General features: G+C 36.6%; 1 protein-coding gene across 2 annotated transcripts in view; it reads left to right on the forward strand.

Moving 5' to 3' along the window:
- Window positions 1-13,378, forward strand: part of DPP10 (dipeptidyl peptidase like 10) — a 555,091-nt gene extending 541,713 nt beyond the window's left edge. For both annotated transcript variants that reach the window (XM_061349587.1, XM_061349585.1), the window contains exons 20-26: window positions 2,881-3,075; window positions 4,600-4,654; window positions 6,578-6,677; window positions 7,486-7,544; window positions 7,633-7,705; window positions 9,103-9,176; window positions 10,688-13,378. In XM_061349587.1, coding sequence (XP_061205571.1) covers window positions 2,881-3,075; window positions 4,600-4,654; window positions 6,578-6,677; window positions 7,486-7,544; window positions 7,633-7,705; window positions 9,103-9,176; window positions 10,688-10,825 — 694 coding nt within the window. In that variant the 3' untranslated portion in view covers window positions 10,826-13,378. The remainder of the gene's footprint in view (window positions 1-2,880; window positions 3,076-4,599; window positions 4,655-6,577; window positions 6,678-7,485; window positions 7,545-7,632; window positions 7,706-9,102; window positions 9,177-10,687) is intronic.
- The last annotated feature ends 2,828 nt before the right edge of the window (window positions 13,379-16,206 follow it).

A 16,206-nucleotide genomic window follows, 5' to 3' on the forward strand; every position in this document is an offset into this window, starting at 1 on the left:
GTACCTCAGTGATGAACTTCAGCAGTATGCCTGCCATGGTGGACTCCAAGTGTAGGCACTGTCAAAGACACTAGACAGAAGGCAGCTCTGAACCTTGAAAGTCAGGATCAAAACTAGAAAAAGGAAAGTTTAAGTGCTGTAACAAGGAAAAAAAATATAATCAGGAAAAATTAGGCATAGTCTTTATCTGAATCATTCTGCTCTTCTTTGACTCTGGAGAAGATGCTCCTTAAGGAAACTTCGAGGCATGTTGAAGAGCCTGTAAAGCCTGTAAACTTCCAGGCTTACTGGTAGAGGTCAAAAAATAATTCTGTGAAGATAGTAGTGTTGAACAGTAGCTAATTATAATTAGGCTGTAAGTAGTGATGAGCATAAAGCAAAAACTGACCTTTGAGGTAGCTGTAATCCCAGGACAAACTTCACAAATCAGGCTCTGCATCTATTTTTGCACCGTAGTAACAAACTTGCTTTGTTACAGAGCCCTCAGGATGATGTTCAGACTTGCATAAAGAATTAATACCTTGCAGAAGCCCTATTTAAAAGGTTAAAAATGGGGCTAAAATGGTGAATATAATATATATACTGTCTGTCTGTGAAGGACAGAAGCATACCTCAGATAATCAGTATAATTTTATAGTAGCAGCTGAAGAGTAAAGACACCTTTTGATGGTAATGGGAATTTTGGGAAATTACTTTAAATGCCTGTCACAGACTACTTATATGGACATTCTTGAAATAAATTAGCCACTGGAAAATTGCTTCCAAAAGCAATATGTCAAACAACCCATCATGCAGCAGTGAAAAATATATAGTGTTTAAAGTCTGAGCCTAAAAGTAGCCCAGCTATGCCTTCTGAGAAGGAGCTTGAGAAAACATCACTATCAGTTCTCACCCACTGAGAATCTTGCTGAGATTCTGTCTATTTTTCCTTTTTAATAGGAGAAATTATCTGGGGGCAACATCTTTTATTTAAAACCTCTTTTGGTTTTAAGCATTTTCTGGTATAGAGAAATGCTTGGAAATGTAATGGTTCTTCCCTTATTCCCAGATGTCTAGCTATATAACATATATAGCCACACACAGAAGTGTGTATATATACATATATATAACCTAGATATATAGCATGCATAAAACAAACGTGAACACTATAATTGTTTTGTTCTTATATTAGGTGGTAGGAAAACAGGCTGACACATATTTTGACTTATGTGGTGTGCATTACACTATTGGAAAGATACCTACCTAAACAAGGGTATTTCTGACATATTATCTTATTGCGGAAATATGGAAGAACTTAAAAATTAATTACTGCTGGTCTGAGGCTGTTGGAAGTAGTGGTGAAAGCTCTGTGAAAACATCTGTGTCAATGTAGATGCTTCTGACAACCTCGCTCTGTACAATAAGCAGAAATTGAAAGAATTAATCTGTCCTGCTCTTACTGTGGATAATAATAACGTGCTTCTGAATTGTGTGTTTTCTGCAGAGCATACTTGACAGTCAGTATCTTCAAATTCATTGCTCTGCATTCTTAGCTGTTAATGTAATCACAACTGAATTGGTTAAGCAAACAAAAAAAATTGCCTTTCCTTTCTTTTTTAGAAAGCAAAGTATTAACTTGATGCACAAGATAATGGTAAATCAAGCATACCATGTTGTGCCTGAATCTATAACCAAGTAATCCTGATTTCAGTGCGTGGTATAGCAGCTATGTAGGTAGTTCTGACTGAATTAGAGAACTTGTGTATTCATCATACGCTTGTTAATTGAGTGGTTATCTTGAAGATGGTCTATGTTATCCACAGCCAAAACCAGATACTGAATCAGCACATTATTGTACATGTAGGACTATACTTATTGTAGGAGTTTTTTATATCTCTTCCCCCCCCCCCCCCAATTTATATAAACCTCTTTGGCAAAATAATAACTTCTGTCTTCATCTTTCTTTCACCTTAGACAGGATATTCCCACAGACACTGTCCAGTCTAATTTCCATACAGCCAGCACAGACACATTTTAATTTGCATTCAACTGGCAGATGCAGCCTGCATAGAATTATTTTGCATTTTGTACAACTTCATGGTAGCCTGCTTTCTCATTCTGTGTTTATCTTGAGGGAAAAATAATGACAAGCTTCCCTTTTAAAACTGACACTTTATTTTCTTTGCAAAGAAAGTAGTATATTTGGCTTCAATGGAAAATCTTGCTGTTCCTAGGAAACTGCATTCTCCCATTTTATTCCACCTTTTTTGCTGTAAACCACTTTTTTTTTAAGTCATAAAATAAATTTACCTCTCCTGCCTGCATCCGTTTGTTGCTATGAATTTGAATAGAGAAAATATATTTTTTCCCAGTGTGTACTTTAGTCTTCTTTGTACTCCATTTCAAAATATCCATTCAATAATGCATTTATTTTTGTTTTGTAAAATGAAATCTGTCTTAATACCATTATGCATCCTATAAAATTATAATCAGGGTATTGAATGAATTTTCTTTTTTTTTTCCTGTTTAGTGTGACTTAAAAATTCCACATGAGCTTCTTAGAACTGAGAAGTTAGTTTGGAGGTTGTTTTTTTTTTCACTTTATTAACGCATAAGCAGCACTATGTGTTTTGGTTTTCTATTTCTTTCTATAAAGTATATTCGGGTATTGGTGATACTACAACACAGCAGTTATAAAGATAGAGAAATTGTTTTGATTACTTCTGCTGCAGGGACACCGTCACTAGCTAATGTTATGTATCAGTGGAAGTGATAATAATTCAACAGGATTGCATAACCGGCTGAACTCTGCCATCTAGGTTAAATAAAATATCAGAGAACGGCAAAGTGCATCACATTGTCAATAGTCCTCGTTTGTGTCTGGTGTGTTGGTATTTGCAGTGATGAAGCTCCAGGCAGCCAGTTGGTTACAGATAAGTTTCACATTGACTGGGACTCAGTGCTTGTCAACTCTGATAATGTCATCGTAGCTCGATTTGATGGCAGAGGGAGTGGATTTCAAGGCCTTAAGATTCTACAGGAGGTCCACCGATGCTTAGGATCAGTGGAAGTGAAGGACCAAATAGCAGCTGTAGAGTACGTATGTGCAAACTTTTCTTCTCTTTTACCCTGCTTCCACCTTGATGAATGAGCATATTTATCTGAAACTGCCCAGAATGTTTTCTCTGCATAGCAAATACTGATAGTGTTTATTTTTAATGCAGTTGCAAATTTTGAAACAATAATCTTTTAATTACAAACAGCAAGTAAAAGATCAAAAAGGTGCTTGATTTTGGTGTTGATGGTTCTCTTTTGATAAAGCTGACTTTCCCTGTGCAATCTAAATATTGCATTTGAGCTAATTCATATTTGTCTATATTTCTTAGGAAAATGTCTTTCAGTGCACATGTTGAAGTTTAACTGTATTTGTGTAGCAATGTTTTAGGCCTGTACTATAAGATACTGCTCTCATTTTCACCACAGAGTTCTGGAGTGATCATACAAAGCAAATGGAGTTATAATGGTGTAAATAAGGGCAAAATTTGGGCAAATGGACTGTTATTTCTCATTGCATTATCGTACTCAGACCAATAGAAACCCATCAACTGCAGAAAAGAGTCATTTCTGTCTGTGGAGTAATCACATATGGCTTTGACAACACTCTTTATTCAGGGTGCACATGTCAAAATGGCTAATATCAAGGTCTGGATGGACTTTTTCTTGGGATTCTCAAGGAAATAAAGATTTTAAGACAGATTGGGGGTTTTTTTCTTCTTTTGAAAGGGCCATTGCACAAGTAGGCAACTTTCTCTGACATGACATAGCTAGGCAGAAGAGCTCCTAGTGTTCATGTCTGTCAGGAATGGGCTGTGTTGAGCATGGCAATTCCAGGTAACCTTTGCGAAAGGGCCATTGGAAGCAGGCCATGCGTTGTGCTCTGAGAGCTGAGCTCTTCGGTCATACTAAGGTGTTTTAGGCTAAATTACATCTGGCTTCCTTTTGGATGCAATGCATGGGAAAAGTGGAGGGTGGCCTTGGTTGAGACTGCAGCTGGTATTATCTCCTCAAAAGCAGCTGGATTTTGCCTTCAGATTATTCTGTCTTTTCTGTATAAAATTCACAATTGCCAATTAATTGCCTTGAGACAATTCATTATTTGGAATTTTATCTAAATTCAGGAAGTTTCATTCATCCTACTTTCCTTTAGCTGTCAAAAAACTAGGCACCTGGTCAAAGCCAGTCATTTAAGCTCTAGTTGGTGGGAAATCCTGGCATTTCTGGAGGGTGATTCTCCCGAAACTGAGAGATTTCCAGGATGGGTGGGAAGAGAGTGTCTCTCTTCTCTCGTTGAACTGAAGAAGATCTTAATAGGCAAGTAAGATGAGATGTTCAAATTCAAACATCCAAATTAGGTGAATTGAGCTCAGCAGCAACCTTTTGCCATATAGAGAAGGAATTAGAAAGCAAATCACATTAATACTCTTATGGATGTACTTTGTCCTTCTACCTGATCTACATGTATGACAGTTCCTTATGTACAAATAATTTTCTTTATGTAGTAGACTCAAGTAAAATTCACCATTTTACCAATGTAAAAAAAAACCTTTTTTTTTCTTTCAGATGGCTATTGAAACAGCCCTTTGTTGATCCTAAGAGACTGAGTGTATTTGGAAAGGTAACGTGCAAAAATAGCAGGATGTATCATCATGATTCATTAAGAAAATGCTATCAATTCATATTTATCTATTTTTCTAAGACAATTTCAGTTATTAAAAGAGGAAAAAACCTTCCATAATTTACTGTATGTTCTGTATATTATTTTTTTCTCAGACTGCGTATTTGAGATCAATCAGATCAGTTTTATGGTACCACAGTATTTGTGTTTCAAACAGAAAGTATGTCTTAAAAAAACATCTGCATTCCTTAGAAGATGGAGACTGAGGAATAAGAAGTGAAAATGTGAGAAAGCAAAGAGCAAAAACTGGGAAATTCGATAAGCTTTAAATTCAGGGAAATTTGCCCTTTCCAAGTTAACCTCTCAGGGTTGTTTCCTACTGTCAAAGAAAAATTCATAAAATTTAAAATTCAGTTTTAAAGTTAGAAAAGAAAACCAATTTATTTAAAAGCTCCCTAGGGTTAATTATTTCCTCCACTCTGCTTATTTAAGAGTCAATTAAAAATTTTTTTAAAAACTCATTTCCTTTTTACTATGTACAATGTGATAGGAAAAATCTTTTTTTTGTTTTTATTCTACGCATTAAATTTGGCTTACTAATGGGAATGGAGTATGCATTTTGCTTGAAAATAAGGTAACTTGGAATTGCTTAATGCTGATCTCATAAAGTTGGACACATGCACACTGTCTGGGAGCTCTTTAAGAGGTTTTAGACATACACAGAAACAAAATTCTTGTCACAGTCAGTAATGTAAACTAGGCACAAGAGCAACAAGACTGTCCAGAAGGGCAATCTGCCAATGCCACCTTGCTCATCTCTGTGGGGGTACAAGCCCAAGTGATGCACCATCTGAGGGCCTTTTTGAACTGTTAAACAGCAAACTGTGTTTCCATGTACTTTGCATTTTTATTCATGGGAGTAGAGAGCTTTAAAATTGGTTGCAACTTCACCGCCAAGCAGCTTGAAAATAATGACAATTGGGTTGTAACCACAGAAATCCAGATGATGAGTGAGGCACCTTGCATTAGGACATAGGAAGTATTTTCTTCATTGTCATTGCGAAGTGCTTCTAAAAATGTGATCTCACTGTGTAATGTTTTTGACCTGGAAAGCCTGACTGGAAGCAAGGGCACAAGCACAAAGGAAAGAAATTCCCAGGAGAAGTAAACTAAGCTCTTAATGAATACATGGCATAAATAATAAATAACCTGGCAATAGCTGTCCTAGGATTAAAATTGTGCTGTGGAGCGACTGGGAAAGACACAAAGAGAATATTAAACAAAAGCAAAAGTAGAGAACCCAGAGGCAGAGGAAAGCTGCTATTCTCCTAAACTCTTTGAATTATATAAGTTACCAGTGTCAACTCAGAAAGCCTTTCTTAGGTGAAATCTACTGCACATTGACAATTCTGGGCAGCTCTTGGCCTTCTGGGCTGGAATTTCTAAGTTCCTCACACTCCCTTGAAAATCCAGCTCTTATTCTGTATTTCTTTTAGCATCTTCATTTGTTTTGGAGTTGGGTTTTTTCCTGATTTTGAAATCTTTTACTAACGATAGGCCAGTCTGCCATGGTGGAATACTAGAGCTTAAACTGAAATATACTCACTATTAATTGTATAGTTTAAAGATTATGACCAGTTCTAATGAGGTCTTTATTCACTCTTAATGATAGGTTTACATTTCCTTTAAAAGCAGTTCTTGCAGATATAGAATCATAGAATCATAGAATAGTTAGGGTTGGAAAGGACCTTAAGATCATCAAGTTCCAATCCCCCTGCCATGGGCAGGGACACCTCGCTCTAAACCATATTATATATAAATACATACTGTAAAATGATCCCATCAGGTTAGCACAGTGGCCTTTAACTTTATTGTTGCTCAAAAGAAGTGAAATAAAAATCTCAAGATAATTTCCATTATTAGGGATATGGTGGCTACATTACATCAATGATCCTGAAATCCAGTGAACGGCTCTTCAAGTGTGGAGCTGTGGTGGCACCAGTTACAGATATGAAGTTGTATGGTGAGTATTCCCTGCTCTGCACCTGCATGATAGTCTATTCAAAATATCTTTTATTTATGGAGGTAATACTCATTTTAACTAAGGGCAGGTAATGTAACAATATCAACTAGATTTCACCTATCTCGTTCTCTTCTTTGAATGAAAGGGCAGAGCTAGCACTAATATAGTTTACCAAAACACACAACAATTACAGGGTTATTAACACCAACGATTTTTGCAAAGGAGCTGTGTTTCCCATTTCCCACTGAAATTCAGTCAGGTACCCCATTTCCTAAGAATCCTTCAGGTAGATCAGCCTAAATCAAGACTTCCTTATATTATGAATGAGTCTTTGAAGGTTAGGGGTGAATTCCTTACAATATCAATCATGTTGTCATTCACTCACAAGATATTTTATTCTGTGTATGAAGTTTTGGTCACAGGCTATGGACTGTGGACTGTGATACACAGGAAATTAGACCAGGTTATTTTCATGGTCTGTTAGTCTTTTGGTTTTGTTGTTTGTTTTTGTTTCTTTGGGTTTTTGGGGGGGGGTTCTGTTTTTCAGGGCTTGGGGTTTCTGTTTTGAGGGGGTTGGGGTTTCTGTTTTGAGGGGGTTGGGTATTTTTTGTTGTTTGGGTTTTGTTTGGGTTTTTTAAATATGGTGTTAAGTGAAGTGATACATTTAAGTAGCATGTTCTAGTTTTAAATTGACATCTCTTTGTTCACTTCATGGCTTAAAGACCTTCTGACTTTAGGTCAGAATTGATGAGTTTTAAAATAGAAGCAATTTTGATGAATTCACAAGTTTCTGTTTTTACTTTCACAGCATCAGCTTTTTCAGAAAGATACCTTGGTATTCCATCAAAAGAGGAAAATACCTATCAGGTAACTTAGCATAAACAAGTAACTTAAAATTACTGATTTACTCTTAAAATGCAATTCAGTTACACACTCTTGTGTGTTTATTTACTAGGCATCCAGTGTATTACACAATCTTCATGGTTTAAAAGAAGCAAATTTGCTAATAGTTCATGGGACAGCTGATGGTAAGTATTTACAGATGAAATTACATTTGGAGTCAGAGGTTCTAATAGGCAGGCATTCAAAGGCTGGTTAGGCACAGACTTAACTACATTTTTAAGTTTCATTATCTCTCCAGTAGGATTTTTTATTTCAGTTGTCACTTCTAACTATAAACTGATAGCACTTTTCTTGTCTGAGTCTTTCTACCTTTTAGGTGCTGTATGTTCTAATTTGTTTAAAACTTGGGAACTACCGTATCCTAGTGAAGGGTATTATGTGAAAGGTATTATATGAATTACTAATAGAACTAATAGAAATGAATTATATGAATTACTAATAGAGCAACATACATTTTTAATGGTATTTGAAACTCAGAGAGATTCTGCAATTGAAGAAAGAATTACCAGGATGCTTGGTAAAGTACAGCACCAAATGGGAAGTTAAACTTTTCATCCAATAAAACAATAGTGCCAAAGCAACTGAAGCTGATGCAAAAGGAACTTTTTAATAGCACCTATACTTTTATCAGCAGTTTAAGGCAGAAAATAAGTAAAACAAAGTTCTAACACTTTAAACAGAATCATAACTGGTCACTTGAGATAATTTGTAATTACAGATTTAAATTTGAGTGTAGTATATTTTTCTGAACTTTCTTAACTGATGTCGGTCTAAAGAGCAAGTTTTGGTGCAGGCAGAAAGGGAGGGACAGAGAAGATATACTGGGTGACTAAACAGGCATGAGGGTCTCAGACTTTGATGACCGTAAAAGGCAGCAGCAAATTCTACTCCTCTGAACTCAGCAATGGATGAAATTGGGAGTCTGATAGATGTCTAAGCATTACAGTGTGTTCTGGACAAGGACTCTGATTGCTTGCTGCCCTTGCTTAATATCACACCTAGTGACAACACCCAGCCCACTTGCAGCCTGAGCTCTGCAGCATTAGGGCATGGTAATAAAGTTGTCTGTTTTTACTTCACAAAGATTAAATTTCTGCTCTGTTGCAGGCAGAAAGTCCATCGCCTAAAGAATGGTGGGCTTTAACAATACTGAGCAAGCAGTAGAAAATCCAATGTGCTTTCCTTTAACACAGTTATAAACTGTCATGTTGTTCAAACAGAATGGGTTTACACACCTCTAAACTCTCTCAGTATGCGTAAATCAAGGGTAGAGAGGAGTCCTCACAGAATGCCTGGAAGGCATGGCTTCCCTTGGGGTTTCCAGCTCCTTCCCCAGTACGTCCACTGTTACACCCTGCATCACTGTAACTGGTGGGACTGTGCAGTTCTGACCAGAAAGATAGTCATCTTCAGATCCAGTAATTACAGAGGTTGAAAACATTTTCAGTGAAAGCTGTTTAACAGAAATAACTATTTCATATTAGCCTTTTTCTAATATTATCCAAATGTTGTTATCTTGCAGCTAAAGTCCACTTCCAGCATTCAGCAGAACTAATTAAACACCTAATAAAAGCTGGACTTAATTACACTATGCAGGTATGTGCAGCTGTGACATTTCCTATAAACACAGGTCAGCATTTAGCCTCATATTGCCTTTTCTTCCCTGGGAAGGAGCATCTCTACCAAAATGCAACCAGTATAACTTCAATTTACAGTTAAAACTCTTTAATACCATTTTCCTTACTGTTAGTATGGCCATCAAGAGCTGTATCTTCTTGTCATTCTTCTGGCTCTTTCTCCTCTCTCTTATCTTTTTCCCACCTGTTTATCCTACAGTGCTGTCTAAAATGCTTTAGAGTCCATATGCCCTTCTTGTAATATGGATATCACTACTTCAGTCCCTTTTTGCCTAAAAAAGTATTGGGTCATATGAAACTAATTTCCCCTTAGTTTCAACATCAAAAAACATTAAAAAGCAGCTAAAAGGGAAGAGTGCTGATCTCTCTCTATAGCTATGCAGAGGATGAGGGTGCTGTAAGAGACAGGCTGGGGAGAGGGCAGGGCATGCTGCTGACGTACAGACATGCATGAGACCCACCACAGCATACTTGGATGTTACTGGCCAAGGGCTCTGATTGCATTAAGCCTTCTTGAATATTAGATTATGTGGGTTCAGGTCACTCCTTCAAATATCTCAGATGTTACCCACTGCAAACCTTGACCTTACTGAACCTTAGTGAACTGTAGTTTCCACTGAGGTCTGTGAGTCTACAGCAGGGAGGACGTGGCAACAAGGTGATTAGCATTACTTATAAAGGGAAAAGGACTTTGTGTGTAAAATCTGAGTGGGGTAGGATCTGTATCAGCTATTTCTGTGAGTTCAGCTGAGGTGATGTGAAGGCCTGTGGAGAGAGTAAGAATCAGGAAAGACAGGGCTCTCAAAAGAGCCCTGTTGAACCCTTCTCTTGCAACATATTGTGAGTCTGAGGAAGCAATTGAAACTTTTTGCCTCAGGCCACTGCAATTCTCTGGTCCTAAACCTTGTGGCCTGGATTTCTTCATTCAGCCTGCAAATTTTTGTTCAGCCTCACTTGGGAGAAATTTCTAGTGGAATTTGATTTAAGTGATTAAAATGCCCATATCCACTCTAGGATAGAGAGATGATGGGCTTTATATAAGATAGGTAAATAGTTAAAAATATGTACAAAAAGTTTTTTCACTGAACATTTAGAAGCTCAGTTATTGAGAGGTTCCTAAAAGCATTAGGAAATTAATCCTTATTGACATTAATGGGATTTGGATGCCTCAACACTATTGAAAATGCCAACTAAGTAAACTGTTGTAAGCACAATGACTGAGAATATAATTTTTTTTCTCTTCTGCAGATCCCACTGCAATGGTTGTTTTATGTAAGTTCAAATTCCAAGAGAATGAGTTTTACTTGGAGTTTTATTAGCTTTCCTTGATGCCATAAAACTAATGTTATCATCCTGGTTCCATCTAAAGCATTTTGAAGATCCCAGAAAGAAAATAGAAAGAAAATCAGAGCCCTAAATATTTGAAAAGCCTTTAAAAACTATTTACTTTTTTCCTTTCTCCTCTGCTAGATCTACCCGGATGAAGGTCATAATGTTGCTTCTGAGAAAAGCAAATATCACCTTTACAGCACAATCCTTGGGTTTTTTAGTGCTTGTTTAAAGGAGGAGACACCAATTTTACCACAGGAACCTGAAGAGGATGAATAAGGAAGCCTATTTGTGTAGTACTGAAGGGGACTTACTTTTCAGCTCAAAAAAACCTTAAATAAAAGTGACTGTAAGATTGCAGATTCTGGAAAAGCTCAAGGGCAGCTAAAGGATATCACAGTGGAACAGCACATTTACAGACAATGAGCTAATAAACTGGAATTCAACTAAAAAGTCCAAACATATTACCAAGGGAGGAAACCTTTACCTTTGTGGAAGGTCAACAGTTGGTTACAGTTTCCTGGAAGAGCTTAGTTTTGCATAAGTGTAGGGTTAGTGCATGTTTGTTATGTTAAGCCTCACTGCTGGTTCTGTAAGTGGTTGCTCATTTTTTTAATTTAAATGCACATCTTTATTCATCTTTGCATAATGCACAACCTATCATAAGTATTATGGCCACTAATATTTTAAAAGGTGAGCTGCAATCTAACACTCTACTGTAACGTTAAAATAAGTGCAATTTTTTTGCTGTCTATTACACGTAAGAAACCACAGAGATAATAAAGGGCACGATATTTTCTCTAGTTTCTGCTCAAAGGGGATATATTGTCTAATGCATCATATAACATTGATACTGAAAGTGATTTTTTCCCCCAATTTCAGCATTTACTATTATTACTGTACCTTCTAGTAACCAATAAGGGTCTTTCTGGTAGTGTACTCTTGGTCTTTATGTATATACCCAGGACTCGCTAAGTAGAAAATCTTTTTGAGCTTGAAGAATTTTTTTCAAGACATAAATAACAGCTGTATTTAAAACACTATCTGCAATGGAAATATTTCCCCAGGCCAAAATGTATCTATTGTTTCCTTAAAATATGTTTGAGTTGTGTTTTGGTATTGTTTATAGTAGTTAACGGTTTTCTGGTTGCACTCTAATTTTAGAATATGCTACTTTGTGAGATGGAAATTAGATACATAAATATTAAATTATAGTTTCAGACAAAATTTATTAACAGTGTACAAAGCCACTAGGTAGTAACTTCACTCCTCAAATGAAGACATATTTTGTATAGTGCATTTTCCTTTTCTTCCTTCTGATCTCAAATGTAATTCTAATGTTCATCAAGGTGGCCATGTAGCTGGAACACACCCAGTAGTTTTTATTCCAGAGCTGCTCATTAAGTCACTTGCAGCAGGATTTAGCTTTAACAGCATCACAAAGAAATGAAATGTTTTTCATTCAAGGCAACGGAAGCTCCTGACAAGATAAATTCTATTATTTATTCAGAGGTGAATTACAGCAATAGAAATTGAAACTATGAAATAAGCAAGGCAGCCAGTTTGGGTTTGCAGAGTGTTAACTCTGATCAGTGATATCAAGTACAGTGTAGACTTAATTTGAGGTATCTTCCTGAAGGTATGTGAAATACGCTGTGCCACTTACGTGAGAATAGCTGTAGGTTTTCTTCGTTCTGAATATATTCTAAATACTTTCCTACCCAGTTAAGGTTTCATTTCTTACAAGATTAAAAAGAAAGTAATTTTTTGAAGGTAACTATACTATTTAAGATGTAAAGTTCTGCATATTTTATGAAAAATGGGAATTGGTTTTAATATAATCAAAAATTACCTGAAGCTTTTTACTCATTACTTTCTTTTGGAATATTTTATTTCACGGTTAGCATTTTTTATGATACAAATAATTAATTTGTCTGAAAGGTGTGGTTTTATGGAACACTCGAAAGTCTCTGTCTCTTAATGTTTAGCATTTATCTTGTTTTATTAGCAATGTTTAACTATTTTTTCAATTATTTTAATACAATTATAATGTGCAATGATATCTTGTTTGGGTCCCAGTGTCACCACAAAGTATGGCTTTGCTTTGTGGTATTTATAGTACATATAGAGTATATATACTTATATAGTATAGGTACTTTATGTATGTATGGAGGCTGTCAGATGCACTATAATAATACCATACAAAACAACAAAAATGTAAGAGAAGAATTCAAGGAAGGTTTTGAAAATCCTGTTTTATGTAGAGGAGCAACATTTTAAAGTCTTCTAGTGACTGGGACTTCTAGATTGTGATTTTAAAACCACAAGCTGTGTGCACACATTGATGTGAAAAGGCTAATAATTCTCAATATGCGCTGGCTGTTTCTCTACAAGATAGCAGCTATGTCCTTATATTTACTACTTTTCATACATATATAGCTTTAAGTTACCTGCAAAAGAAAACAAGCAACTCTTGTGTCTCACCAATAGGATTAAGCATGTGCTCAGGAAGTACGTTATCCCAGATCTGTGGAACCCACAACCTGTCTCCTCCTTTCCCCATATCTCTCTGTTTCAATCCCCTGTTTCCTCTCTTTCTACCACAGCATCCCACCTCCATCTACAATTTTGCTCAATTTATCTGAATATGAAGGTAGCATGAGGACATGGTTTCTATAAGAATGCTTTTTGCCAGGACCAGTATGTTTAAAAAGTGTTATCTGAAATGTGGGTTATCTGTGTGGAAATGTGATATGCTTTTAATGTTTTTAATATTTCTCACACTGTGCTACAAATACAGGTATTTTTATATAAATGTGTATACAAAGGTGAGCATCAGACCCAGATTAAGTTGTTTCACTGAAGTTTTCATATATTCATTCAATTCAGATGTTACAGATGCAATCACTGATTCTGGTTAGACTAAAGAATTTGGTTCAAGGGGTATTTCTACTCTTCTAACACGTTCAGATATTTCTTCCACTTACAGCACAACTTAATATTGTTATCTATCATTCTACATGCATAACTAATGGAAATGATTCATTAATTAGTCTGTGATCTGTAGCATTGATCAAGAATTAGTACACACTGGAGAGAAATCGCATGAAAAGTGTAGGGTTTTTGTAGCTTATCCATTGTTAAGCACTGTTAAACACAGCATTATAGGTCTGAAAAATCAGTGTTTGATTCAGCTGTCATTAAAATATTTAATTTACTAGACTAGACCTATTAATTTATGGAAACCTAGGGCATCAGCATATCTGTTTACTGCTTGCTAGACCTTATCTCTACCTTCTTGATTTCCTCTCTTCTTTTTCTGCTATAAGGACTTGAAAAATCCACGAAACCTGTAGGTCATATTGAAACAATATTACAAAATCTGGAGTAACAGCTTGTCAGTTGGAAATATTTTTCCAGACTGTTGAGTACAAAGAAAGGCTGATTATTTTTAAATTCATTTTTTCACTTTTTTTTTAGTGAAGACAGAATTATTTATGACCTGGTTTGATCAACGTCTGCTAAGATTTGCTATAACCAACTGTTCATTGTTCCTATGTTTCTGGCATATGTAGATCTACCCATGTCTAAAAATGAAGATGGTAGTCTCTGTTCTCTCAGCTCTGACACTTACTTTGAGTATGGAGTCAGTTAAATTCATTTAGTTGAGAAATTATGCTTTTAAGACAGAGGAGCTTGTATTTGATCTGAAGCCAAAGATTTTCCATGGAAACCTGGGAGTGTTGAGTGTTCCTTTTAATAAAATGCAGAGGATACAAGGTGTAAGCTAGTATCCCTCTTTGCAGGTTTATTAGATGTTACTGAAGAAATTGCAGCAAGAGGGAGACTTGCCCAAAGACTGAATACCAGTTTCTTTTGCACAGCCTAAAAACACATAGGCAAGGTGTGGTGGTCCTAGCATTTTATATTTACTACAAGTAATTCCTGCTGTCAAGTCAGTTGCCTCTGGGGAAGGGAGAAGCTCACCAGTATTGATTACCAATGCATCTTCTGCAAAACATCTTTCAGTACCTGTAAGATCCCTTTTTCCTTTGAACGATTTCAAGAGTGCTTCAGAGAATGGAGAGCTCATGGGATGTGGTTAAGGAGAGTCACAAGTTCTGAGGTGCCTGGAGCCTTGAAAAGAAAGAATTTAGGTAAACTTCTATCTGCCTGCTGCATTTCATATGTGAAAGTCAAGGAGGAGCCTGGCTTCAAGAAGGTAGGTGGATGACAAATGTTGGTAATTCAGTCACCAGGGACATAATGCAACACGCTTCCCACAAACAGTGTACCAAAGCGTGCAGTGGTAAGTAAAATAAATTACTGTTTTCCAGTGCTTGTTAGATTAAGTTGATCAGGTATTTGGATAGAATTAAAGAAATTATACCACCTGAGTGTATGGAGTCCAAAGTTTCCATTAAACTTGGAACCAGAGTTCTTGCTTGCATAATTAGTTCAGAAATCCAATATCCTACCTTCACGTAATTCTAACTCAACAACAAAAAAATTGATTTAGTAATGGCTATATCCCATGAGGACCTCAATGATATGTACAACTCTTTTTCATTAAAATATCCCATAAAGTGCTAACAGCCCCCTTCTTGACCAAAGGGAAAAATAGGGGTGGGGAAAGACTCTGCAGAGGGATTATTATTGGTAGAAAGATATTCAGGAAATATTTCCCTAGCAAAGTGATTAGATAAATGTTTTCTAAAAAAAATGTTTCTGTTAATATGTATTTTGTATCTTAAGTGAGCTCAGAGTACAACTGTTAGGGGTGCTTCTAAGAGGATTTAGATATTTACATACAGCTGGTGTTAAGGGAGCAGGTTCCTATACAGGCAGATCTCATCCTCCACCCAGTGCAGGGTATTCACAGCTCTCTGTGAAGGAGAACTGTAGTCTGTGAGCTTAGTCTGTCAAGACCCCTTCTGGGTCAGTCAGGGATGGGACACTGAGATAAGATGTAATTGATAGACAGACATGAAATGGTTACATCAGGAAAAACAAAAATTTGCTTTAAAGATGTCTAATCAGTAATGGTCATCGGGCTATTCTCCAGTTAGTTGGAGGTGAGGGTGGGGAGCTTGGGCAGGGCGCTCGGCAATCAACTCAAACACACTCCAGCTTAGAGATCAGCTGGCAGAAATTAACAGCTCCTGCAGTGCCTGCAAATGCTCTAACACCACTGTGGAGAAAAGGAAAGGGAATGTAAGCATGGACACAGTATTTTGTCTCTGTTACTGCTATGGAAGAGTTGCATTAATAAAATGGGCAGATCCTTCCAAAATCTTAACAAAGAGCAGAAGCTTGAAAGAGCATACTGGTTGGTTCCAGCAGCGGTGCCTCCCAGCCTTTTCCTGATATATTTTTGACAAATAAAATGATGTGTAGGATCCATTCTTGGGAAGGTTTTCAGTGTCATAGGAGAGGTAAGAAAGAAGAGTCTTGTGAGGAGATGTTTTATTGCAATGTGTTGCTCTATTCAGAGCTCTTGCTCTAAAATAAATTGGTGTAGTAGCAAGTAACATGAAACTTGGTAACCTTAGAGACAAATACAGCTAAAGCTTGATTCAGTAAACCTTCAACTAAAGCAGGAGAGCCAGGACGTTCAGTTATCTTCACGAAAGAATGATGACTTACATGGTTTTGTACAG

The sequence above is a fragment of the Neopsephotus bourkii genome, unplaced genomic scaffold (assembly GCF_033783945.1).
Source record: "Neopsephotus bourkii isolate Nb327-2 ecotype Australia unplaced genomic scaffold, CSIRO-AGI_Nbou_v1 NB_450, whole genome shotgun sequence".
Classification (NCBI taxonomy): Eukaryota; Metazoa; Chordata; class Aves; order Psittaciformes; family Psittacidae; genus Neopsephotus; species Neopsephotus bourkii.